The sequence below is a fragment of the Elephantulus edwardii genome, unplaced genomic scaffold (assembly GCF_000299155.1).
Source record: "Elephantulus edwardii isolate Elephantulus edwardi_28Jun2011 unplaced genomic scaffold, EleEdw1.0 scaffold00001, whole genome shotgun sequence".
NCBI lineage: Eukaryota > Metazoa > Chordata > Mammalia > Macroscelidea > Macroscelididae > Elephantulus > Elephantulus edwardii.
In genome coordinates, this window is record NW_006399751.1 from 26,697,114 (window position 1) to 26,723,468 (window position 26,355).

The 26,355-nt window shown below is 35.9% G+C and overlaps 1 protein-coding gene across 1 annotated transcript in view; it reads left to right on the forward strand.

The window, feature by feature from the left end:
• The window catches only part of TFPI (tissue factor pathway inhibitor (lipoprotein-associated coagulation inhibitor)), a 74,494-nt gene that overhangs the window by 43,114 nt on the left and 5,025 nt on the right, over positions 1-26,355 (forward strand). The window contains exons 4-8 of the mRNA XM_006878943.1: positions 3,100-3,297; positions 11,190-11,234; positions 12,270-12,446; positions 13,658-13,738; positions 24,550-24,600. Coding sequence (XP_006879005.1) covers positions 3,100-3,297; positions 11,190-11,234; positions 12,270-12,446; positions 13,658-13,738; positions 24,550-24,600 — 552 coding nt within the window. The remainder of the gene's footprint in view (positions 1-3,099; positions 3,298-11,189; positions 11,235-12,269; positions 12,447-13,657; positions 13,739-24,549; positions 24,601-26,355) is intronic.

The following is a 26,355-nucleotide window of genomic DNA, read 5'->3' on the forward strand; positions in this document are numbered from 1 at the left end:
TCTTCTCAGAGTCAGCCACAGTTTGTTATGATCCACGCAGTCAAATGCCTTTGCATAATCAATGAAACACAGATAGACATTCCTCTGGTACTTCCTGCTTTCAGCTAAGATTGATCTAACATCAGCAATGCTTACTGCAGAAGATCAAAGACTATAGCCTCCAATAAAAACTTCAACTCAACATCAAGACACAAAAATTCTCACCCCTGGACTGCTAGGCAAAATCATGAAAGATGGAGAAAAGATTGAAACTTAACAACTTCTTCTTGCTTGGATCCTTTATCAATACATTTGATACTAGCAGTGAAGAAATGAGTGGATATAATTCACTTGGGAAATATGTAGTCAAGGACCTCTACAAATACTTAAAGAGCAATGTTATCAGTTTTAGGACTAAGGTGAGCCTAATTCAGGCCACGATCTTTTCAATCACTTGCTATGCATCTGAGAGCTGGACATTGAATAAGGATACCAGGAGAAAATTGGTATCTTTGAGTTATGGTGTTAAAGAAGAGTACTGAATATCCCATTAACTGCCAAAAGAACAAACATATATGTCTTGAAGATGGAATAGCCAGAGTGCTCCTTAAAGGTAAAAATGATAAAGCTTTTCCACATACTTTGGGCATATTGCTAGGAGAGACTATTTTTGTAGAGGGATTCTTGGAAAGGTGGAGTGATGATGAAAAAGAAGACCCTCAATGGGATGGATTGACACAGTGACTGCAGCAATGGCTCAAGGATGTCAGAGATGATGAGGATGGCATAGATTAGGATAAGCTGTTCATAGGGTCACTATGAGTTGGACTTTATGGCATCTAACAGCATGGAGAGTTAATTCACTTTTTAAAGATAATTTTACTGGTAATACTACTATAATCAGTGTTGAGCTAGAACATTGCTCCCTTCTAAAAGAAAATTGGCTTCTTCTTGATGACATTTTAGGAATAGTTAGTAAGAGTTGAACAATAAGCCTGATGAATGTTCCTGGATAGTACACTTGAAAATTGTTGATATTTCCTGTATTATATCTTTAGTTCCCAAAATAAAAACAAAATCATTACAATCTTGGAAAAGTATTTGTAACTCATAACAGAAAGGAAATAATTCCTTAAATCTATACTTTGTTCATAGAAAATGAAAGACCAAGAAATGAAAAGAAAAACTGGAGAAATTTCAGTGACCAAGAATCTATATTGTTGTTATGTGCCATCAAGTCATTTGCGACTCATAGCGACCCTATGTACAAAAGCCCTAAACATCATTTTATCCTGCGCCAACCTCACTATCTCAAACACATTCATTACCTTCACTCCACTCACAGAATCAATCCATCTCATCGAGGGTCTTCCTCTCCTGCGCTGTCCCTCCACTTTCCCAAACATGATGTCCCTCTCCAAGGACCAATCTGTCCTTGCAACATGCCCAAAGTATGTCAGATGGAGCTTCAGAATCCTTGACTCCAGGGAACATTCTGGCTTCACCTTCTCCAGGACAAACCTGTTTGTTCTCCTAGCAGTCCATGGTATATTTAACACTCTTCTCCAGCACCACAACTCAAAGGCATTAATTCTCTTTCTATCATTCCTATTCACTATCCAACTCTCTGATGCATAGCGTGTAATTGCAAAGACTATAGCCTGGATCAGGTGCACCTTAGTCTCCAGCCTGATGTCGTTGCACTTCTGTACTCTTGAGAAGTCCCTCACAGCTGGCTTTCCCAATGCAATTAGCCTCCTGATTTCCTGGCTGCTGTTACCAAGACTGTTGACTGTGGAGCCAAGTAAACTAAAACTGTTAACTATCTCAATCTATTCACCATCCACACTGATGATGCCAATTGGCCCAGTGGTGAGAATCTTTGTCAATAATCTCTAGCAATGTGAATATCTTCAATTAGAAATAATAACAAAACTTCACTTCTGTGAACAAAAATAAGAATTTAAATTATCAACAGCTGAGGGACTAGGATAAGAGAGAGAGAAAGAGTGCCTCCCACACCAGATAGCAAGACTTGAGACAATTAAAACCTGAGGGAGACTGGAGCAAGATCATGGCGATGGAGAGACAGGTATTGCTGTGGAAAAACTGTTGCAAGGTGTGACCCTTCAGGCTTCTTGCATTTGTGCTTGGCATAGTTAAAGATTTTTATTGTTCTTGTCAGATGCTTGAAGGAGAAACTAACTTATAACTGCTCTGAGGCAAACCTTCCTGGATGATTTGGAATTGACTGCCTAACTGAAACTAGAGTCTGTACTAATTGAAGAATTGTACTCTGGAACTTGGGCTAAAACCTAGACTTGAAGTGGGTGATATTATTTACTTCTCCCACTCTCAACTTATGTCCCTAATAAATCCCATTCTCAGTACCATAACTGTGAGTCAACAGTGAATAAATGAATCTCTTGCTGTGGTGTGGCTCTACAGTCACCATGGGGCTGGGACTACAGGCTCTTTACCTGCTTTCTGATCTAGGACATTGAAGGCTGTGCTATTCTTAATCCTCCTAGCCCTTTTAGAAAGACACTCATGGCCCTGTGCCCTTGTGTCCTGTTTTCTCCTCTAGATGAGTGATCATAGGTGAGATTGAGAATATGTATAGTTTTAAATAGTTTTGAATCTTGAATTATGTAAATATTACACATAAAACATTTATAATATTTAATTCAAATAATCACAATTGAGTTGTAATTAGTAGGAATACAAGTCATCAGTCCATAATGCTTAAGGAAATCTGAATATCTGGGTTATTTATGTTAGAACAGAAGTTTTATCAATGATGCAATCAGATGAATGTCAATGTACTCCCAGTTTTATTTTTTTAAAAAAGTGGTATGACTTTATATTAGGGAGAGAAATCACATCTGCCTCTAAAACTGGCTTAATTAAAACTTATCGTTCTTTAACAAGTATCTTGGTGAATTTGTTAATTTTATCTACCATCATGATAACTTTAAATCATTTTCATTATTTCTTGTCAGCCTAAGTTTTATTGATGTAAATTTTCTTAAAATTATGAAACTATTAATAAGACAAAGAAAATGATGCACATTATTACATTATTAATAAAAATTTATGCTTTCCCATTTTTTCTTGTAGATACTGAATTGCCACCACTGAAACTTGTCAATTCCTTCTGTGGATTGAAGGCAGACACTGGCCCATGCAGAGCAATGTTGATAAGATATTTTTTCAATATTCAGACTCAACAGTGTGAAGAATTTGTATATGGAGGATGTGAAGGAAATGAGAATCAATTTGAAACTATGGAAGAGTGCAAAGAAAAGTGTGCAGAAGGTAAGTTTCTGGGCACACTTTTTATATACCCTTGACTGAAGAGTCAATGGTATTAGGTTTAATCATACAGTTGATAATTTAAGAAAAAAATCTACCACTGTGGTAACATTCTGAGAAATCCATTGTTCAAATATTTAACTTGCATGTTCAATGAATGCTTTTAATTACAGTCATCATATATTTACTACCTTATATTCTCCATAGTAAAAAAGGAAGGATTTGAATTTTCAGGGGAAAAAATGGTTAGTTACATTGACTTACCAAGAGCCCATTTTAGTCTACTGTCAATATACTATTACTTCTTGAGAATATATTTTAAGGACCCCATTAGTTACTAACAATAAAAACTCAAGCCATATAAAAAAGAAAAAAATGCATATATAGAATTTAAAGAATTCTTAGGACCTTGGAATAATATAAAGAAGAAAATATCTCTGTTGCAAAGAGTTGTAGATTTTACTTATTCAAGTTTCATATTAATTACTAGGAATACTGTACTTTATCAACTAATAAATCTTCTTGGACAACTTTTAAATATAAAGATTAAGAATGAAATGCTACATGTTCTTATATCTCATTTCCTGAATTATCAGTGGAATAAATCTTAAATAATTATGGGTTCATAATTTTTTTATTTTAATTTTGTTTCTTTTAATTATGTTCTACTTGAGGAATAGATGAATTAGAACCACAATTATTTCTCTTCTCTCCATCTCACCACGTCCCTGTAGCGTGTTTTCAGTCCCTAACAGAACTGGACTGAAATACTGTGGACATAATATCATTTGTTAGTCTTCCCCCCCCCGCCCCCCAAAATTAGGCAGCTCTGCATTCTCACTCTAATAATGTTATTGTTGTTAAGTGCTAAGTGCTGTTGAGTGGTAGGCGACTCATCGCGACCCTATGAACGAAAGTCATCGACACTTGCGTGATTTTCATCCTTTCTCCAGGTTCATAGGGTTTTCAGAGGCAATCTATTATGGAAGTGAATGTCACTCCTCCTTCCAAGCTTGTTTTAATCAGGGAACTCCACCAAACACTGTCCACCATGTGTAACCAATATCACATTTGACATGTCAGTGTCACAGTGTTCTGCTTCACAGCGACCACAAGTTGTCTCTGTACGGCCAGTGGATACACCAGGTCTATACGACCTAGCAGAATGTTTCACCAAACTACTCTAATAATATTTTCAAAAATATCTTTTGCAAAGTAGTCCTGATAGTGCAGATGCCTTTTGTCTGAGGGAAAATCACCGTGAGATCAAAGGAGGAAACTTACCGATATTTGTGCCTCTATGGGATGCTTTGTTTATGGTCCAGAATTGGCAGAAGAGAGTTGATGTGAATCTATTTCTTTACCTTTTTTTGTTATGTGCGACTGGTTACCCCTTACTTCTCTGCAGATTTCTTAGAGTTGTCACTAACATGGATTAAACAATTGGGACTTTTCTTCATCTTTTGCAAGGTCTCTGGTCATTTTCCATTCATCACAGATTCCTATACTCCATTCTGTTGCATACACGTAGGACCAAGTATTCTTTCGCAGTGTATTGGAAATTAGTGTTAGTCTTCAGAACCTTGGCTAGAAACCTGGTTTCCTCATTTGTTGCAAGTGCTCCCTTTTCTTTTAGCAGCCTGCTTTCATTCCTCAAAACCTATACTCATTTTTTTTTATAATCCACACTTCGATTTTTAATCATTGTACAAAAGTTACACTTTTATTTAGAAATTAGACAAATATAAGCATTCCATTTATAAATAGCTGTTCTATGTCTAACATCTTCAAAATCATCCTTACTGATTAATATAGAAATATTATCTCTCTTGCTTTTATCTCTTTATAAAATCTTCAAAAGCCAGTAATTTGTGATAAAAATGTTAGAATTTTATGCAGTAGAATGTTGCTATGGATACAACTTGCATCTAGAAAACAAATACTAGCCTCTTTAAAAATCACCTAAGGCTATAATTCCAACTTTGTCATGATAGATTGGAACTAGACTTCCTTCCTTTTTTTCTCAACGTAAAGAATGACAAAACTGGGTATAATTTTAAAAACCCAAAACCGGAAAATATTGATAAATGATCATTCAAGTCTTGGATCTGAGAGAATGAGTACACAAGGTGATTTCTCCAGTTGTTCCCTCTTTATGCATGGACCACCATGAAGTCAATGGAATCGTAGTACAGTGATCTGAGTCTATTTCATTTGACTGAAAATATATGATGCATTGAACAGTAATGCTGTTGAGTGATACTAAAAAATATCTTCATGAAGAAAGCAAAAAGTCATTACAAACCAGGAAAGAAAAAGGAGGGGGAGATCAGAATAGATGTCGGGAGAGAACTTGGAGAAGTCAAAACAAAAGGAAGAAATATTAGTGTAACAGAATTGAACAGAAAATTAAGGGCAGCTTGTTAAGTCAAAGCAAAATCATAACAAAATATGCAAGGATCCGATGTTAGAAAGGAAAAAGAGAACACTCTTGGCATTTATCAAGTACTGATATTAGAATTACTAATATTACTTCAAAGAGCACTTATGGTCCAGTGGTAAACAGCTGCATTGCAATACCAAAGGCAAGCAGTTCAAATCCACCAGATGCACAGTGGGAAAAGAATGGGCAGTCTCCTCTCCTGTGATTTACTGACTCTGAAACCCACTAGATGGTCAGCTATGAGTTAGTTGGTTCTGACTTGACAACATACAACAATATTACTTCAACTTTTTAAATATTTACCTGAACAAATTGAAAGCTTCACATATTTATTATATAAACTTTAATAGAAAATATAGAATCCTTATTTTAAATGTCATATGACAAAAATAAATTGTATTCGTATTTCTCTTTTGCATCTGTTTATTAACAAACTGACCTTTGAGTTGAGACATTGAAATAATCAATAAAAGAAAGTCAATAATTCTAGGTTCATACAAATTTAATGGTTCTCCATACAAAACAGTTTATTTTAATTAATTTCATACTAATCACCAATTTTTTAAATAGTAGATACTTAATACAAATTAATTTCTAGGGGTGAAATGAAATTATATATGATTCTTTTTTAAACTCATTGTTTACCTTCAGGCCATTTGGGCTCCAAAGCCTTTGTACTTAAGACATTTTATGTAGTAATACTTTTAATGGTAATGAATAAATCCGACTACTTTATGTTTAAGTTGAATTGAAATTTATATTTTTATTTCATAAAGTATAGTAATTGATATATGTATCTTGTCTTGCTTGCAGGTTATCAAAAGTTCATGCAGGGAATTTTTCAAAAAGGTAAGCACTAACTTGTTCATTAATCAGTAGCATTTATAAAGTATTTAGAAATTAATTACTTAGGAAAAGATTGATCATAAAACCATGTAGCTTACAGTAAGTTCTTAAAAACTGGTATCCAGTTGTAAGCAAAGAATATGTGGAAACAGCCATACTGGACCATTCCAATTCCACAAAAAGAGACTGGCCCTGCCACTAGCATAAACAACATAAAACCAATTCTCATGAGATCAAATATGTCCCCCACACTCCCATACTTCTTTCTACTCTTCTCAACAGCAATATCACTGCCTTACTGGGTCCAAAATCTAATGCAATCGCTGAGGCCAGAAAAAACCATTCTGAGGAAGTCAAAGATTAAAATCCATGTTGTTAGAATACAATCACGACAGCTTCTGAAATATGCCTGCAGGAACCTCAGGTTAGAGATTCATTGCTTTTGGCCAGTGTTAGAAAGTTTTTAGTTCTTCCAATATTGCCTTTCCAATACCTTTCCCCCAACACATACACCCCTCAGTTGTAAAAAAAACCAGAAGAAAAAACCAAAAACCCAACCAAAAAAAAACCACCACACACACACAAAAAAAACCCAAAACCAAAAAAAAAAACCTTGAACAAAGGCTCTTAGCTTAGCTCTAGTTCTATCTATGGGTGCTGGGCTGCAGTTCAAGGTTTGTTCCATCTCATTTCAGGTCAATGGTTCTCTAATATGACTGCTATGTCTATTGCTCAGGTCCTGGAGGTCAAGTTTCATTCTCTTGCTTGCTCTTTTTTGCCTGTGGGGAGGTTTCTTCTAATTCTATTGTTGGTGAGACTGCTAATTAGTTTATAAATTGGTGAGACTAGCCAATCCCCTTGTGGATAGACTAACATGCCCTATTGGCATATTCCCACCCATCCATGTGACAAAGTCAAATTCAATGCCTAGGAAAATTATTTTGAAAGATAGACTCTACACAAGTGAATGATATTTGTGTTCCAGTGGATATGGAAAAATAACAGTAAACTAATATTTGAGAGGAATAGTTTCAAAACTGCTTATCAGCTCTCATTTTAATATAGCATAATATTTAGTATTAGATCATTTCATACTGCAGAGCTCCAAACATACTATTTAACATCTCACAATAATGATTTAGATGTTGCTAGACTTGCTGTAGTTTGTATAATTAAATAATTAATCCCTTGAGAATCCCAGCATTTTTTTTTTACTCTAATAAGGTTGATCTGGAGTTTCTCTTAGTAGATCTATAACTTTTAGTTGTCAACGATTATGTTGACACAGATAAATGCAAATAAATTATCATTTTATAAACATTTTAGTGAGTGTATGTGTATGCATAAATCCGTGCATTTTATTTTGTGTTATCAGTTGATTCATTACATGTGTAAATGAAATAATAATCTTGCATATATATATATTTTATCAACACTTAAGAGAACTCATACCCCTTTTAACACAGGTCTAGAAATCAATTTGACCCAATTCATACTAAATAAAATTTATGTTTGAATGAGAAAATTTTAGCAATGAGATCAATTTCTTTAACTCAGGATGTGAAAAGCCTTGCCAATTGTAATGTTAAAGATTCATTGTTCAAAATGGTTTCCCTCGCCATTGACTTTGACTTAGCAGTGTGGATGGGTATAGATATGTGAATAGGTTGTTTTAGCCAATCCCACAAGGAAATTGGCTAGTTTTGTCAATCTTCAAGGGGATTGGCTAGTCTTGTCATTGTATTGAGTGGATCCAGCAGCAGAATTTGAGAATCTCTCTACCAGCAAAGAAGCAAGAGAATGCAGCTCTTCCTTTGAGGTCACAGATTCTTGCATTAGCCAAACAAGAGCCTATGAAAGCAGCAATCATAACATCCAGCAGCAGAGAACAGAGGCCTGACATGAGACAGAGTTAACGCTGGAACTGCTACAACATGGAACTGGAGCAAAGACCCTTTTGCTCAAGTTTGTTGGAGGACTATAAATTGTGGCTCCCCCATCCCTAGTCCTCCAACAAACTTGGCAAAAGGCTCTTTGCTCCAGTTCCATGGTGTGGCTGAAGGCTGAGGTTCCTGTGAGTGAATTTTAAAAGTTGATCTGACTGAGTGACAGTATTCTGCTACTAATTTGAGTAGACTTTGTTGTTGTTGTTCTTTTTATGTGCCAAGTAGACTTTAGACTTCCTTAATGTTTCTTTGTGCTCTGTCAGTTACTGCAATTGATTTTGGGCCCAGTAAAACAGTAATGTTGTTGTTGAGGTGAATAGAAAAAGGCTCAGGAGTTAGGAGGACATGTCTGACCCCATGGTATTTGAGTTCCTGTTGTTAATGTGGTTGATGAGGACAGTTCTCCTTTGTGGAGTTGATAAAGGTCAGATATGACCATCCCCACATGGCATTGCTCTTTTTACACCAATTCAGAGTGCATGTTTGCTTTCTAATTTTGATTCACTGGTGGGGGCAGGGGTAATGAAAAATTTTTGCAATACCCTGTTAAAGTTCAGACTTATTCCACTAACCAAAAATTGAAATAAATATGTGTAAAAAGATCAACAGCAACATGACTGCTACCAACTTCACAAAGGAAAACTGTCCCCATCAACATCAAAAGTACAAAATTAATAGCTACCAGCTTAGCCATGGTCTCGTACACTGCTGCACTTACTTCCACTAATTTCTGATATCTGTTGCAAATAATCACACAGACTTGACTTTACCTTCTTTTTACTCATAGTTGTAGAGTATTAGGGGAATAAGTTGAGAGGAGAGGGAAAGGCAAAGGATATTTCACAGTGAAAGTCCAGGCTCAGTCAACAATACAAACCCAAGAAGAAGCAACATGAATGCAAGAAGCCTCTAAAGTTAGCAGCTGCTTACTAGCAAGCAAAACTTCTGCCTCTACGTCTGTCTCTAGGGTTCTGACCCTGGCTTTATTTGGCTCCTCAGGCCACACCTTGCCATAGTATGGTTATCTAATTTTTTATGTTGGTTTCTCAGTTATTGACTATATTGAAGACACTGCTCCACAGTTAAGGCAGACAGAGATTATGCCTCCAAGGGAGCCTAAATTGATAGGTGAAGCCCCAAAGATTCATTTTACTAACATGTTCCTACCTGGCTGCATGGTCAGTTCTAAAGAAGTGGATAAGAAAATCATTGCTAAAAATTCTTACACCACAATTTGTGTTAGCAAATGAATAAAAATACTGGTTTAAAAAGCATAAATGTGTTTTTAGAGAACTAACTGCCACCTAACTCATTCATTGTTAGCTTTTAAAAAGCATGCTATAAATGATCTTTACAAAAGTGTTCCATACTTTGAGTAAATGGAGCCTACATAATCAGTGACATTAAAAAATACAGAATATTTATGAATAATGTTTTTAAATTTTTATTGTCCATCAAATAAAAGAAAAATATTTCAGGAATTTTCCACACTTAATAATTTAGAACTTCTTTGTAAAAAATGCATAAATATTCATAAACACAGTTTCAGCTAAGAACGAAGAGAGAGAAAATCTTCATTTGCTTTTGTTAGATTCCATCCAGTTGACTTTCATTAGTTCTTCCCCAATGAATAGTGAACAAAATTAGGAAATATGCAGGTTAAATAATCTGAGAAATTAATTATTTGAAATCTTGCAAGTACATTAACTAATTCACTTACTCTTATAGGTGTTCATTTGTAACTTTGTTCTAAAATCAATTTACATTGTAGCTTGCCAATATATACATAAAAATGTTTTTTCCTTTCCCTTCTGGACCACACACACATCCATATCCTACTTATACGTCTTTTTAAATTCTTTTTCTAGACCTAATATATATTATCATTTTCTTCATTTATATTCAATATTCTGATCTACTTTTGTTGAACTTAAAATTTTTACATTTTCCAAGAAGGTGATTCAAAATTTCATAAAAACATACTAAGAATAAAACCAGATCCCAATGTTAGTAAATGGTTAAACTTTTTCTTTCCCTTAAAAGAACTGTCCTGAGAAATTAGCTAACGGGGTTTTTCCCCACATAAATTATATTTCATTACATATTTTTAGTTTGGAAATGATGGCAACTCATGTTTTGATTAAGCAAGCATCACACATTGGTACTTTAAACAATCATAGAAAAGAATTTTTTTATTGCATCAAAATAAAAAGCTACTCAGTAAAGCATCCTTCTATTTTATTCTCCATGTTTTTTATTTTTTTTAATATGTTTCTCTTCTTTGTGTGATTTTTAACAAAAGTTCCAAGAAAAGTGGGTTTTTCATTCATTCGTTGATGCATTCTTTCTTCCCTCCCTCTCCCTTCTCACTCACCTAGTCCACTTTGCAATGCACTTCTTATTCCAGATTGTTAGTCATACATACAATGTCTAATGATTTATTGCTTCCAGACAGAGTATAGATAATGAATACTGCATTAGAACAGATGAGGGGGAAGAACTGTCTGAAATCATCCATCTGTAGACCTGCAGCTGTTGCAAAAATCACTCACATTATTGAATGACCTACATTTTTAGAAAAAAATTGATATTCATTATCAGTCTTTTTCTTATGGGTGCAATGAAGCATGATTCCCTTTTCTGAAATATTATTGCCAAATATTTTCCTCAGTCTGTGGGCTTTCTTTTAACCCTTTTGGAAAAAAGTTAAAAACTCATTAGATAGAAGAGTAAATTGGTATGTATAAGAACACAACAATTATATTTTGACACTCTGGCAGTAGAGAGAGAGAGAGAAGAGAGAGAGAGAGAGAGAGAGAGAGAAGAGAGAGAGAGCCCAAAATTTCAAGCCCCATGTGTTTTATGGTCATAATATGTTTGAAAATCTGCTCAAATCTCTTCTTCACACAGAGAGTGCTTGTATGTAGATCTTGTAATGTTATAAGCCCAAATCACTATGCCACAACTTTTGTGACAGCTGTGCTTAGCCTGCTTTGGAGCACTATCAAAGAAAGGATATTAGACCTTCTCAAAAGTCTCTCCAATTTCTGAGCATGTATTTCCTCTCCTGCTCTGATTTTTGGAGTGACTCCAATTTCTGAAATAAGAGAAAGAGAGAGTGTGAGAGAAGGAGGATATCATACCTAACATATAAATACTAATTCCCTCATAAGAATCCAGGAACTTCTAAAAATAGCGTTGACAGCTTCCATCCTCTTCAAAGTTTATTTTTATTTAAATCATTGCTAGTGAAGCAGCACACTATGCTGGTTTCTAGAATAATAGCCACAACCCCAAAAAGCATGACCTATTGGTAGTTATTGCCTGTATGTGGACTAAATGTGAAATAAAAGGATTAAACTAAAATTAGATAATGCTTACAAACCAAAATTATTACATGGTCAATTAAAGCAATAATGCTGGTTTCTCAATTGATGGGGGAGAAAGCTGATAGTGAATAGTGTATTATTTATATAACAATCAGGAATTTAGAAATAAGAATCACCAAAATAAGTTTAGCACTACTATTGCTCATTCTAAATGTCAGAATGGATATGGTAAATAAATTCAGTATTGCATATTGTTCTGAATAAAATCATTTTTTACCTTTTATCTTTACTGTAAAATGTTTTGTTCTCTTTAAATATTTTCAGTTTAGCCAGTTGTGCACAACTTTTAATTAAAACAAAAAACAGTCACCAAAAATTAATATTGTTTTCTGACATTTTTGTAACTTCTAGAAAAGCCATTTTTCTGCTTTTTGGAAGAAGATCCAGGAATTTGCCGAGGGTACTTCCCCAAGTACTACTATAACAACCAGTCAAAACAGTGCCAACGCTTCATATATGGTGGGTGTCTAGGCAACCTAAACAACTTTGACTCATTGGAATTGTGCAAGAGCACCTGTGAAAATACATGTAAGTGTGTATGTCTCTCAATCAAATTCCCTTTTAGACATTCTTTTAAAAATAAGGTATTGGAATATGGTCAGGTTCACTGAGGTTTTGTTTCAATCATGCAATGATACAGCTGCATATAATACTTTTGAGATAAACTAGCCCTTTTATTAAAGAGGGAAAAAAAGAAAAAAGAAACCACAGAAAAAATAGGACATGCAATCATACTACAATTTTTGTGTTTACATTATTTAATTTCCTTTCTAAGACTATTACTTTGTAATTTAGATAATGTGAAATCTATTCATTACTCAGAATCTGCCTCCTCAATTAACACAGGAAGTTTTTCTTGCTTATAAAATTTACTAAGAGCCATGGCTATAAACTCTCCAAGTTGTGTTTTAATCAAGAACTGTAAAATTACTCACTTAATTATGACCCCTTTACTTCCTTCTATAAGATTCAAAATTACACACACCATCCATCACTGCTTAGAGTCAATTCTGACCCATAGAGACCCTGTTGTTGTTGTTGTTGTGTCCCATAGAGTCACAACTGACACATAGCTGACCCTCTGGCAGCTTTTCAGAGGCAGTTAATCATATGGGAGGAGATTGTTCATCCTTCTCCCGCAGAGCCACTGGTGGCCTCGAACCACGTGCCTTGGGATTGCAGTGTAGCTTTTTGTCTCTAGGCCACCAGATCCTGTACAAGTATAATATAAGTCCTCGTGGCTTAGTGCGTAATGTGCCAGATTGCTAACGATGTTATCCTGCAACTCAAATCTACCACATGCTCCTTGAGAGAAAGATGGCCAGTTTCGTCCCGTAAAGATTTACAACCTAAGAAAAGTGATGGAGCATCTCTAGGAGTCTGAATTAACTCCACATCAGTGATTTTGATGATGTTTGTGTTGTTTTTTACTACGGTTTCCAAGGCTATATACTTGGTGGAAGCAAAGTACTTCTTTCTCCCATAGAGCAGCAGCTGGGTTTCAACTGCTGACCTTTGAGTTAGCAGTTGAGTGCTTAAGCACTGTGTCAACAGGGCTCTAACTGTTTTTTACTCTAACATAACATAGTATTGAGCGTAACATTTACATAGCAATGAGTATAAAATTGCTAAGAGTTTACTCTTCTTAACTCAAGTATTGTGCTTAGCATCATTATTAAGATAACCAATTGCAGTTATGTTTTTTTGTTTTAGTGGATTGTACTATTTTTTTTTCCTAGCCAATGATTTTCAAACCCCATCTTATACTATGGCAAATTATACTTCAACTGTCCAACCTACCAAGTTTCCCAGGATTTTTGGTAAGATCTTTTCACAATTGCTAGGAAATTGCTATAAAAAACTGGAAATGTATAAGTATACATTTTATATGTGTTTCTTTTATAATGAACGTGTTGACATACTTAGATGCAACATTTTTTGATATTTAATCCTAGAATCATTGCCTTGTCTATTTTAAAATTCTTATAAAAAGATGCCAGCAATTGTCTGGATCATTCGAGGCTGATAAATTCTTTCTATAGGCAGGAGGGTGTCAAAGGCAGTCTATGGTATTTTTATATTTGTATTATATTTTTATATTATATTATCCTTTTCTATGAGGTTAGTCCCAGGGTAGAATTGATTGAATAATCACGTCCAAAGTATAATCACTTCTGAAGATGTTTTCTTTGGATTTATGCAAGGCATTGTCTGAGCTAAGTTCATAAATGTGTGTGTAACATCAGATTTTAAAATTTAAAAAAATTCAACATATTGACAATTGTCTCACAAAAATGAAGATCTATGGAAATTCTGTGAAACATAGACAGAAAACACACATATCTGCTCCATTAGAAATGATCTAAAAAGTTCCTAATGTCTGTGGGGGAATGGCATGTGTCCAAATAGAAATTGGAAATTTCCTTTTAAGCACTCCGTGTGAAAAATGGCAAATGTGACCTTAGATCTTAGCATGAATTTAAAGAGTACTGTGACTACTAAAATGGAAAATTTAGGGGAAAAAGAAACCATGGCTGGATCAGGGTTCTCTGCCTTGGCCATGCACCAGAATCACATGGCTTTCTGAATCATAATGGCCTTGAGCGTCTCTTTTTACAAGCACTTCAAGAAGCAAGCAGAAAGCAGCAAAGCCTCTGCCCAGATGTATGTGAGCACTAAACATGTTGTATGTGATTTATCTTTGAGGATGTGAAGATCCAGCTTAGTCCCAAACTGCTCTAAGCCATGTCAAGTGGCAGCATGATTCAGCCAAGAATCGAACCTTTCAGAAGCCACAAAGAAAAATGGAAACATGTTTACAGAAGGAAAGGAAAAGGCATGGAGGCCTGAGATCTAAAAGAGAATGTTCTATCTGCTTTCAGTGTTTGAAACACTATCCTAGGAAGGAAGGATTAAGTTCTGTAATTTGCCTCACACTTAAATCTTCCTCCCCACCCCCATTCCAGTCAACACGTCCTCATCCTTCTGAAGTCCTCAGAGCTCACACATAAGCATTAGTTCCTGAAATCTAAAGTATACATTTCTCTTTGTGAAATGTTCCTGCTATTGTTTAAACTATTAAAAAAATCAAATGAAGTCTCAGACAGTTGTGAATTCTCTATACTTCAGGCATTCAAGTAGTGTCGAAAAATTCATGAATTGAATGCAAAGTTTCAGTGAAGTTAGAAATACTTTATAATCAAACACTTTCCAGTTCTAAGATCCTAGACTGGCACAGTAAATCGAGTGATAGATGAATTTAAGTCTCATGTTTAATCATTCCTTTGTTTGTACAAAGTATTTTTGTGGCTCTGATTTTACAGATGAACCTGTAAAAATAGGTCATTGTTTGGGTCCCTTCAGTTTTCAATGCCATTTAAAATGTATTTCGGCAACATTTTTTTACAGTTTGAAATGTAAACTTATTAACAAATTTAAAGATGATAGATAGATTAGATAGATAGATAGATAGATAGATAGATAGATAGATAGATAGATAGATAGATTTCAATATATCTAAAAGTAGAAGAAATACAAGGTAAGAATAGGAGGTTTAAAAAATAATAGGTATTTAAGGAATAACACTTTCATAGTTATGGCATTTTAAAATTGTGGCAAACGCCTCCTTTATTTATCTAGAAAGTATTCTATTTTTGAGAGTCTGCCTTAAAATTTACATTCTTCTAACCAACTTTACTCTTTCCCTCACCCTCTTTTCCTAGAGAAATAGTGCATTAAATTGTATTTATTTTGGTTTGTAATAGTCCTAATTTAAATATGAAGCACTATCATAGTAACAAGTATGAGATATTTGGTAAAGTTATTGTCTTTAGCCTACATAAAATGGAATTTAAAAAATATGTATGTTAGAATGTGATATGACTAAAATAAATAAACTGAACGTGTGCTATATGTCAGCAAATCAAGCTGTATAAGACAGGAGAGGGAGGGAGAGAGATGCACAGAGGCAGACATACCACAGATATACAGCTACATTATTATGCATATATATAATATTTGGAATATTTATAAAATAATTTCTTTCTATATATATTTATATTCATATATTTTATACTAATATATATTTAGTATATAATACATACTATATAAAGCATGTGTTATATACAATATGTATGTGCAATAAATAACATGATTTACAATTTATAATGTGTAATATTTACACATTGTTTTTGTCATTAAAGTCTGTTCAGCTAAATGCAACTCATATCAACCCTATGAATAACAATTCAGAACCTGGTCCTGTCCTGCACCATCATCATGTTTTCTGCCTAGCTATAGACCATTCTTGCAGTCACTGTATCAACCTCATGAAAACTTGTTCTCTCTTTTCCTGACCCTCAGCCATCCCTCACATGATGTCTTTTTCCAAGGGTAGGCTTGTCCTCATACCCCACCATTCCTGCCTTTAAGGAGCATGGTGGTTGCACGTCCTCCAAGAGAGATTGACTTGTTCTTTTTCATTTCCATGGCATATTCAGCATTCTTTATCAACACCACAACTTCAGGGCATTAAATCTTTCTGATCTTCCTTATTCATGTCTAAATTCCCTTTGTATAAGAAACAAGTGAAAATACCATGACTTCAGGTGCTTCTTTGTCTTTAAATTAACACCTTTGTTTTTTAGCACTTTAAAGAGGTGCTGGACATGATTTTCCCAGTGAAATACATCTTTTCATTTCTGAACTGCTGCTACCATGTGCCTTGATTGTGGATCCAAATAAAATTAAATCTTTGACAACCTCAATCTTTCTTCCATCTGTCATGATCAAGTAGTGAGGATTTTTGTTTTCTTGATGCTGAGATATAATTCCTATTGCAGGATATCTTTAATCTTCTTGAAGTACTTCAAGTCTTCTATACTTGCTGCAAATAAGGTTGTGTAATCTGCATAATGCAAGTTATTGATGAGTATTTAACCAATCTTGATGCCATATTCTCTCCTCAAATAGTCTGGCTTATTGGTTATTTTCTTTAGTATATATGAGTTTTATATCTAAATAAATTGTGTGGATTTTGTTATAATTTTACCCCAAGGAGAGGGACTGATACAGTGACTGAAATAATGACTGTATCAGTGGGCCCAAGTATGTCAGAAGTGATGCTAGGACTGGATTCAAGTCTGTTGTCCATAAGGTCACTATGAGTCATACTTAACCACACCTAACAACAACAATGTCTGTTGGGTTATGGTTATGTCATTTAATGTCATGCTTTTTAATCAAGTAGGCTTTAATTTCTTCCCTCCATTTTCTTTTGTAAAAATAAAACCTAAAAAAAAAAAGATGGAGAGAATATATAGAATCACAAATAAATAAATAAATATGATTGCATTTTCTCTGTAGTGATTTAGTTTCATTCATTTAGTTCAAATTTGTCTACATTTTCTATTACTCGTCCCAAATTATGTCACGCTTCCCTGTCAACATTCACCTGACCCTCTTCATTGTCGTTAAACATAATTTCTCCACCCTCTTTCCCCATGCTGTTTCATGTGGTGTCTCCAAGCTCAAATCCATCTGCTTTTCCTAGTTCCTCTTTCTAGCTTAGCTGCCTGGTCACCTTCATAACAAATCCTTCGACTGCTTTCTTTACGCTTATTTCCTATTATGATTCATTTATGATAGAGGTTATATTGGCTCAGGTTCTTCGGAGGAAAAGACTTTGTATTACATATGTCATAGGCAGCCTTTACACCCTGATTTGTCTATTGTTAAGCATATAAGAGATAACTCACAAGTCTTATTTATTAATTTTGTGATTCACAGTTGTAAAAGAAAGAAATGATGGTCGGAGGAATGCTCTTCATGCTTACCAAGTCTTTCTGAATATCTTCTTCATTCATTCATTCATCAATGTTTATTGTAGGACTGGGTAGCATCTTATGATGTATACTGAATTTTTGCTACTTCTTTAATAGTTATATGGCATATTGAACCTTTCAAATATCTTCCTTATTCATTCATCAATGTTTATTGTAGGATTGAGTGGCATCTTATGATGTGTACTGAATTTTTGTTACTTCTTTAATAGTTATATGGCATATGTTGGACCTGATAATAATTAACCTGATAATAATTCATTAATAAAGTTTTAATAGTTACATAAAAATTGTCAATATATTTATTTCAATGCACCTTTCAGATAAATGCCTAACTAACAATTAAAACTAATGTTCTCAAGTGTTTATGCAAATTCTAGGCTGTTTGAACAGACATAATCCAAGAAGAGAACATGGACTGAATGATAACATTGCTGATGTCTTATGGGTCTTCACTGAAAGAACAAACTACAACAAAGATATTTGTTTGTATGTTATTGACTATTCTAAAGCATTATTCTGTGTGGATGACAATAAGTTATGGATAATATGGATAATAATGAAATTTTCAGAAAACTTGCTTCGGCTCATGCACAACCTGTGCATACGATCAGGAAGCAGTTACTGAAACAAAACAAGAAGGTACTGTGTGGTTTAAAATCAGGGAAAGTATTCATCAAAGACCTAACTTTTACTATACCTGTTCAATCTGTGTGAGAGCAAATAATCTGAGAAGCTAAACTCCATGAAGAAAAATATGGCATCCAACATGGTGGAAGAGACATGAACAACCTTTGCTTTGCAGATGACACACTTTTCTTTTTCATCTGAAGATAAAGAGGACCTGAAGAATTTATTGAAGAAGCACAAAGACTACCATCAGTATGGATTACACGTCAGCACAACTGCTTACAGACAATGTCATCACAGCTTTTTTAACATAAAACAAAAATCCCTTCAACTGAACCAAGAAGCAACATCATAATAAATGGAGACAAGATTGAAGTTGTCAGTTATTTCTTTGGAGCCAAAATCAAACAGCCATAAAAGTAACAACAATAAATTCAATGATGTATTGCATTGGCCAAGCCTTTTGCCAAGGATCTCTTTAAACTGCACATCATTTTAAAATTGAGGTACACTTCACCCAAGCCATATTATTTTCAGTTGTTTCATATACATATGAAAGTTGAGCAGTGAGTAAGGAAGAAGAGTTGATGTCTTTGAATTGTGGTGCTTTTAACAATACTGAATAGCTCCTGGACAACCAAAGCACAAGCAAGCCTATTATAGAATCTGTCAAACAGTGTGCTCCTTACACAAGAGAATGGTGATATTTGGCACACACATTTGGGATATGTTATCAGGAAGCATCTGTTTCCTTGAAAAGAACACGAATATTGGAAAAATGGAGGGTCCATGGAAGAGAAAACTACCTTCAATAAAATTCATTTATACGGTGACTGCAGCAATGGCATTAAACATAGCCAAGATTGTAAGGATGATTATGTAGGATTGGGCAGGGTTTATTCTGCTGTACATAAGGTAGCTACATCTACCAACAATAATAACAACAAACCACCCCTGAGAAAAATGAAATAGCTTCCTTATTCGCATGGTTATTTTTCCTTTTGTGCATCCACTTCTGACAGCTGCCTTGAGACTACAACATCTTTATGATATTGGGGTGTGGGGGGAGGAAATTAGGTAGACATAAAATACAATGCAATATAGCTCATCCTCTATAAGTGAGAAATGGAACATCTACATAACTAATGCACTGATAGGTATAAAATATTTTCTCCTCATTTTTTGAAGAGGTATTATGCTCACAATGAAATACCTGAGCACCAGCCAAACATTGATAAAGTTAAATAACAGGTATTAAGATATTTCCCCCCTTTTCACCATTTTTTTAGAATGTTTTCTTTTTTTAAATTTTATTATTTTTTTATGTGTGTACCGTCAAATCAGATCTGACTGGTACAGGATGAGATTGCCCCTCCTTCTCCAGCACAGCATCTGGTGCATTCGATCCGCACACCTCTGGGATTGCAGTGCAGCTTCTTGCCACTAGGCCACCAAAGCTCCCTCTTTTTCACCTTTTGATGAAGGTATGATAACATATAGAGGAATTCCACAGCGTACACATTTCCTGGAGAGAAAATGTTCTATCAACCGAAATAGTTACATCCACAGCTAAACATTACGGTTAATTCATTAATGCTGTCAGCAGTTCTAAAAAGCTTCTTATAGGTGATAGTCCCTGAGAAATAGTCTGACTCATGTCAGATATCTTCAAGAAGCATAGGAACGTTCTTCATTAGACTAATGCACCTTCCTGGTAGATCTAATGCTCGTGGGCTGACACATGTGCTGTCACTCTGGCAAGCTGGCATTCCAAAAATAGATCATTTATGGAAGGGATCCATCAGGCCTCCTACTTCCTGGCAGGAACCCTGATGAGGAAGAAGAATGTAGCGCTTCACCTCTGCCAAGCATTCTGCCTTCCAAATGGAGTCACCCTAAGTGACCACTGCCTGTTTCTGCTAATTCCTTGCCTCCCAGACAATCTTTGGCCTCAACAAAGCTAAATGTTTGTCCTAGGCATAAAAGTTCTCTAGAGCTGTGTTTCACAGACGTGAATAAGATACAGACACTTTATTTTTCTTCTCTCATTTAATGTTTATTTTTTGTAATATGTTATTTGAATGGAAATCTGCAACGTACATTAATTTTTCACTTAACAGTCCACATGCATTTATTTATAATATTAAATACCAGTGCCAAAATGAAATCCAACTTCTCCACTTCCTCTTTTTAACTGTTGCTTCCATAAATCCTTCTATTCCACCCCTTCATACTTTCAAGACTTTATCTTTTGGGCAAATGTTGCTCTTTTGACCTGGTATATATGGTTATTCTAAGGAGTGATTGCTTACCTGGTGATACTGGGTACCAGTAGACGTATCTAACTGGTTTCAAGTTGAACCACAGAGCTGAGTCTTTTGTTGCAGGTTCAGGTGTGACTAAGGGGCCATATTCTTGAGGATTCTACCAGTCACTGTCAGACCACATGGCCTTTTTAAATGCTTTGAGTTATATTCTGCACTTCCGTCAGCTCTATCCATACTCCTCTATTGTGATCTTTCAGAGAGACCTATGGTGGTGGTCAAAGTGCCATTAATTTCTTCAGATCTCAGGGTCATGTACACTAAAGTTTGAGTAGTTCATTAGTCTTTTGGACTCAGTGTTACAGCTCATCATTGGTTTTGGTCAATCTTCTTTGTTCTGGGCAAGGAGAGACCAGAGTTTGCACTTCCGTTGCAGTGTATACTAATATGAATGTTGACATTTATCTGCCAAGCCTATGTGAGGTCATGACTCGAGTCATTTTCATCCACCCATATCGTTGTTGTATGAAAACACTTTAAAGGGAAATAGTGCTGCCAGTCCAAAGGCATGTGGTCTAAATTCACCAGCTACTCTAGAAGATGGAGAGTCTCCTTCCCTGCAAGTTACTGACTCAAACACATTGGAGGTTCAACTATAAGTAGATTCTTACTTAATGGTACATGGCAGCAATAATTAATGAATTGAATGATTTAAAATGTTGTACTTTTACATGAACAAGAAACATGTTAAGTATAATAAACTTATACTCTTCTGATTGTTACACAATTATGAATGAATTAATTCAAACCATACTTCAAACTAAGAAATTTACAGTACTATTTTGTTAATATATCACTGTTTTGCTAAAAAAAAAAGAATAATTCCTACTGCAGCATGAACTTGGCATTGAGTGCTAGATGACATACTAAGAATGAGGTAAGAATAATGAAGAAAGCCAATACTACTTACTCTACATTGTGTAAAATTTAGTTACCTTTTTGATTTAAATACTGACAAATTTTTGAAGATGTGTGAGGAGAATTGGAGAAAAATGTGTTGGCTCCCAGAATCCTACCTTCAACTTTTCCAGGAATCTCTTTGCTGGGTTGTAAAAAAAGTGTATGTAGGTGATATGGGGACAGCTGAGTCCGACCACTATTAACTTCACAAAGGAGAGTGGTTTTCATCAGCAACGAAACGTACTAAAACTAGGGTTCATTTTATCTTCACTACTCGCTGATATTTCCCACAAGGGGTTGAGTTGAGGTGACCAACCTTAAATAAGTGAACAGACATAAAGGCAGTGACAATTTAGCAAAATAAATGAAAAAGGTGTATAAGGTAATATGTTAGATACATGGCAAGTGGGAGATGAAGATAGGCAGTGCAAAGATTTAAAGAGAAAGAAAAGAGGAATTTACCCAAATCACCGGGATACTGCTAGCAGAATGAGAGAGTGACTCTCGAGTGGGCACTGCTTGCATTGGCTCCCCGTCTTGTGAGATTAATACAGCCCTGCCTTTTCTAGGGACCTGTGGGATTTGTTGAATTGGTTAAGGTTTGAGTCCCCTACATTTCTGAGGAGGGGGGGTTTCTTCTTTTTTACTTCCCTTCCAATTTTCTCCGAGAAACCTTGCCTTTAGTCCTCTTCTATGGAGGTGGGAGAGAGAGAGTGTGAGAGCATAACCAGGTAGTAATTTTATCCCTTGCTACATCCACAATACACAACCAATTCTCATAAGGTCAGATATAGTCTGCATGCTCCTGCCCCTATGTTGACTGCTTCCAACACCTATTGTACTGCTCTCCTAGTGTGCCTGAATTCCATTGCATTGGCCACAGAGATTTCACAGAACTGTATTCACAGTTATGGGATTTCCTAGGGAAGTTGACAGATTATAATTCAGGCTGACAACAAGATACTATCCCTGAGTCAGGAGAATTTCTCATGTTCGCATAAGCTCTTTGACCTTCAGCTTCACATCTTAGGTCATTGTTTTACATTTCCCTTAGTTCTGCCAAATTATGCTCTGACTCTGCAGGGCAGTAGTGCCAGGTCAGCTTTATCTCAGGTTAGCTTCTGGTTCTCTGCTAAGGTTGCTGCTGCTCTTGTGGAGGGCCTGGTGACTGGTACAGGAATCTCAAGCCCCAAAGGATGTGCACTGCGTTTTCTGCTTCTCAGTCATAATCCCATTTTCTGCTGCTAAACTTGCTAAATTGAAAGTTGGTAGAATGGAAAATGCTGACTGATCCAATAATTATTAGTCTACACAACTACTTCAGGTTCCCACACAGTCATGTGGTGAAAATAAAAATTGATAGCTAGAAAATCCATCACACCACAATGGGGTTTCTTGTTTTCTATCAGATTCAAATGCTACTACCTTGATCTGCTTGGCCATATAGTTATGATTGATAATGAAATACATAAAATCTTGTTACTTTGGTCTGTTTTTTCTAGAATTAGTCCAGATTTAGGTTGCCAAACTCACTAATCCATGCCTTCAAATGCTTTCTCTTTAAATACTGTTTGAGTCACCATTGTTGTTCTCAAGACAGTTTCAAGTCCCCTTTTTGGCAAACTGCATTGGAGCACTGGTGGCCTAGTGGAAAGAAGCTGTGCTGCAATCTCAAAGGCACAGTGTTCGAGTCCACCAGATGCTCCACAGAAGAATGATGGACAATCTCCTCCCACACCTCTGAAAATCCACCAGAGGGTCAGCTATGGGCTGGTCCTGATGTGACGGTACACAACACCACCAAACATTGTTGTATGAGACTCCCCAGGCTATGAACATCCCATTTACACACAGCCCATTATTCTCCTGCAAAGCTGCTGGTTGATTTGAACCACCAAAGAAACATGCTCTTTAGTTTAGCAGCACAACTCCTTCCAGACAACACTACCAAAGTTCCCTTTCTTAATTCTAGTAAGATTAATAAGAACCCTTTGTACTTGCTTCAATATACCTATGTTGTTTTTTTGAGTACCATTAGGTCAGAATCAACTCATAGCTAAGCCTTCAGCAGTTTTTCAGATGCAGTTAATGTTACAGGAGGAGACTGCCCATCTTTCTCCCACAGAGTGGCTGGTGGATTCAAACTGCATGCCTTCAGGATCGCAGTGCCATTTCCTATGATATATCTATAAACAGATCACATTTACAACCCAGTGACTACTACTAGTGTTTATTTCTCTTGTTCAAACTTGGAAAACTTCAATTCCGTTTGTCACTCTGAAACCCAAAGTTATGAGAGAAAGAGAAACTGAGGTTTAGGTAGAAAGAATTTACTCTTTATTTCTGGTCAATATGCTATGCTGAGGTAATCTGAGTTTGCTGTGACACTGAATCTTGTGCCGTTGAGGTCTCAAATGCCATATATAATGGAACAACTGTGCCATAGGTGTGCCAAATACCATAATGGCTACCCATTGTGGACAGTGTTTGGTGGGGCTCCAGATTGATTCAAGTTTGGAAGCAGGAGTGGCATCCATTCCCTAAACAACATGCCTCTGGAAGCTCTATGAACTTGGCGAAACAACGATAGGTATAAAAAGGCTTCAAGCCTTTTGTTCATAGGGTCGCTATGAGTCGTGCTCGACTCAATGGCAATCAACAACAACAACAACAACAACTCATGTTTTATTTTCTACATCTTCCAGTTATTTTTAAAGTAGTTGATAACACTATTTATTGACAAATGCATATAGGTTTTAATTTCCATGAGCAATCCAAAGTCTCACCATCCTTGCTTCAAAGGAACATTCTGATTTAGAACAAATGATTTAGATAGCATTGTGAGACTATATATTTGCCCATTCTTTTAGAAGAAAATTTATTAGTAAATACCAATTTATGAATTAAAATATAACTTTTATAATATTCTCATTTTAGAAATATCTGGGCCTATGTTCATGCTCACTGTCTTGAATTCCAAAAATGGAAGTAACCTAAATACTCCAGCGTACTGAAGAGCAATGGTGTCACTCTGGAGACTAAGGTACACCTGATACAGGCCATGATCTTTGCAATCACTTGCTATGCATCAGAGTGTGGAACAATTACTAGGGAGGATACAAGGAGAATTGATGCCTTTGAGCGGAGGTGCTGGAGAAGAGCATTAAATGGACTGCAAAAAAAAACAAATAGGTTCACCGTGGAGAGGGTTAAACTGAGCTGCTCCTTGGAAGCAAGAAGCTTCATCTAACATACTTTGGACATGTTACAAGAAGGGACCAGTCCTTGAAGAAGGCCGTTATGCTTAGGAGGGTGGAGGGACAATGCAGGAGAGGAAGACCCTCTGCGAAGTGGATTGATTCAGTGACTGGATTAATGGGGCTACTGTCAGAGACAGTAAGATTGGCACAGGACAGAGCAGGGTTTAGGGCTGTTGTGCAAAGGGTCGCTACGAGTCCCAGGCGGCTCAATGGCACAAAGCAACAACATAAACATCAGCCATTATACCTTTTGCATAATTCTGACCATGCTTTCAAAAGAGTAAATTCTACAAGTACAAATGTGGAAGTATTCTCATGAGAGATATTAATAGACATATATTGTAAGTAGTAAAAGCAAGTAATTGTGAAGACTATGGGCTATATCAGGCACATTTTAGTCTCCAGAATGACATAGTTTTTCTTACTCTAGAGAGGTCCCTGACAGTAGACTTTTCTGATGCAATTCAGCTTTTGATTTCCTGACTACTGTTACCAACAATATTGATTGTGGAACCAAGGAAGTTGAAGTTGTTAACAATATCAATCTCTTCTCTGTCATTATGAAGCTGATAATTGTACAAGTGGTGAGCATCTTTGTTTTCTTGATGTTGAGATTCAATTCAATTCATATTGAAGACTACAGTCCTTGATCTGCAGCAAGCGCCTCCTGTCCCCCTCAATTTCAGCAAGCAAAGTTGTGTCATCTGCATAATGCAAGTTGTTGATGAATCTTCCTCCAATGCTGATGCCACATTCCTCCTTGTAAAACCCAGCCTTCTGAATGATCTGTTCTGCATACAGATTTGAAAAGATTTGGAGATAGGTTGCATCCCTGACATATATCTTCCCTTATCCTGAACCATGCAGTGTTTCCCTGATCTGTTCTGACTGCTTCTAGTATAGATTTTGCATTAGCATAATTAAATATTCTTTGAGTAGTGGTGCTGGAGAAGAGAGTTAAACATACCATGGACTGCCAGGAGAACAAAATGTCTGTCCTGGAGAGGGTGAAACCAAGCCGCTCCCTGGAGGCAAGGACTTTGAAGCTCTGTCTCACATTATTTGGCCATGTGGCCAGGAGGGACCAGTCCTTGGAGAGGAACATCATGCTTGGAAGGATGGAGAGACAGAGCAGGAGAAGAAGACCCAGGATGAGATGGATTGATTCAGTGACTGGAGGAATGGAGGGATTAAGTCTGTCAGAGATGATGAGTTTGGCTCAGAATAGGACAAGTTTCAGAGCCAGTGTACATAGGGTCACTGTGTGTCACTAGCGACCCAAAGGCACAAAACAAAAACAACAACAAGCAATATACTTATATATCTTTTTATATGGAATCAATTATAGTAAAAGTATATTCAAAATTACTGACAAAGCTTGAAAATGTTGGGATCAACTTATGTAAAATTTTTATAGTTCAAAGTTGGATGATGATAATTCATACTAAGAAGATATAAAAATACCAATTTCTTTTTACTTCAA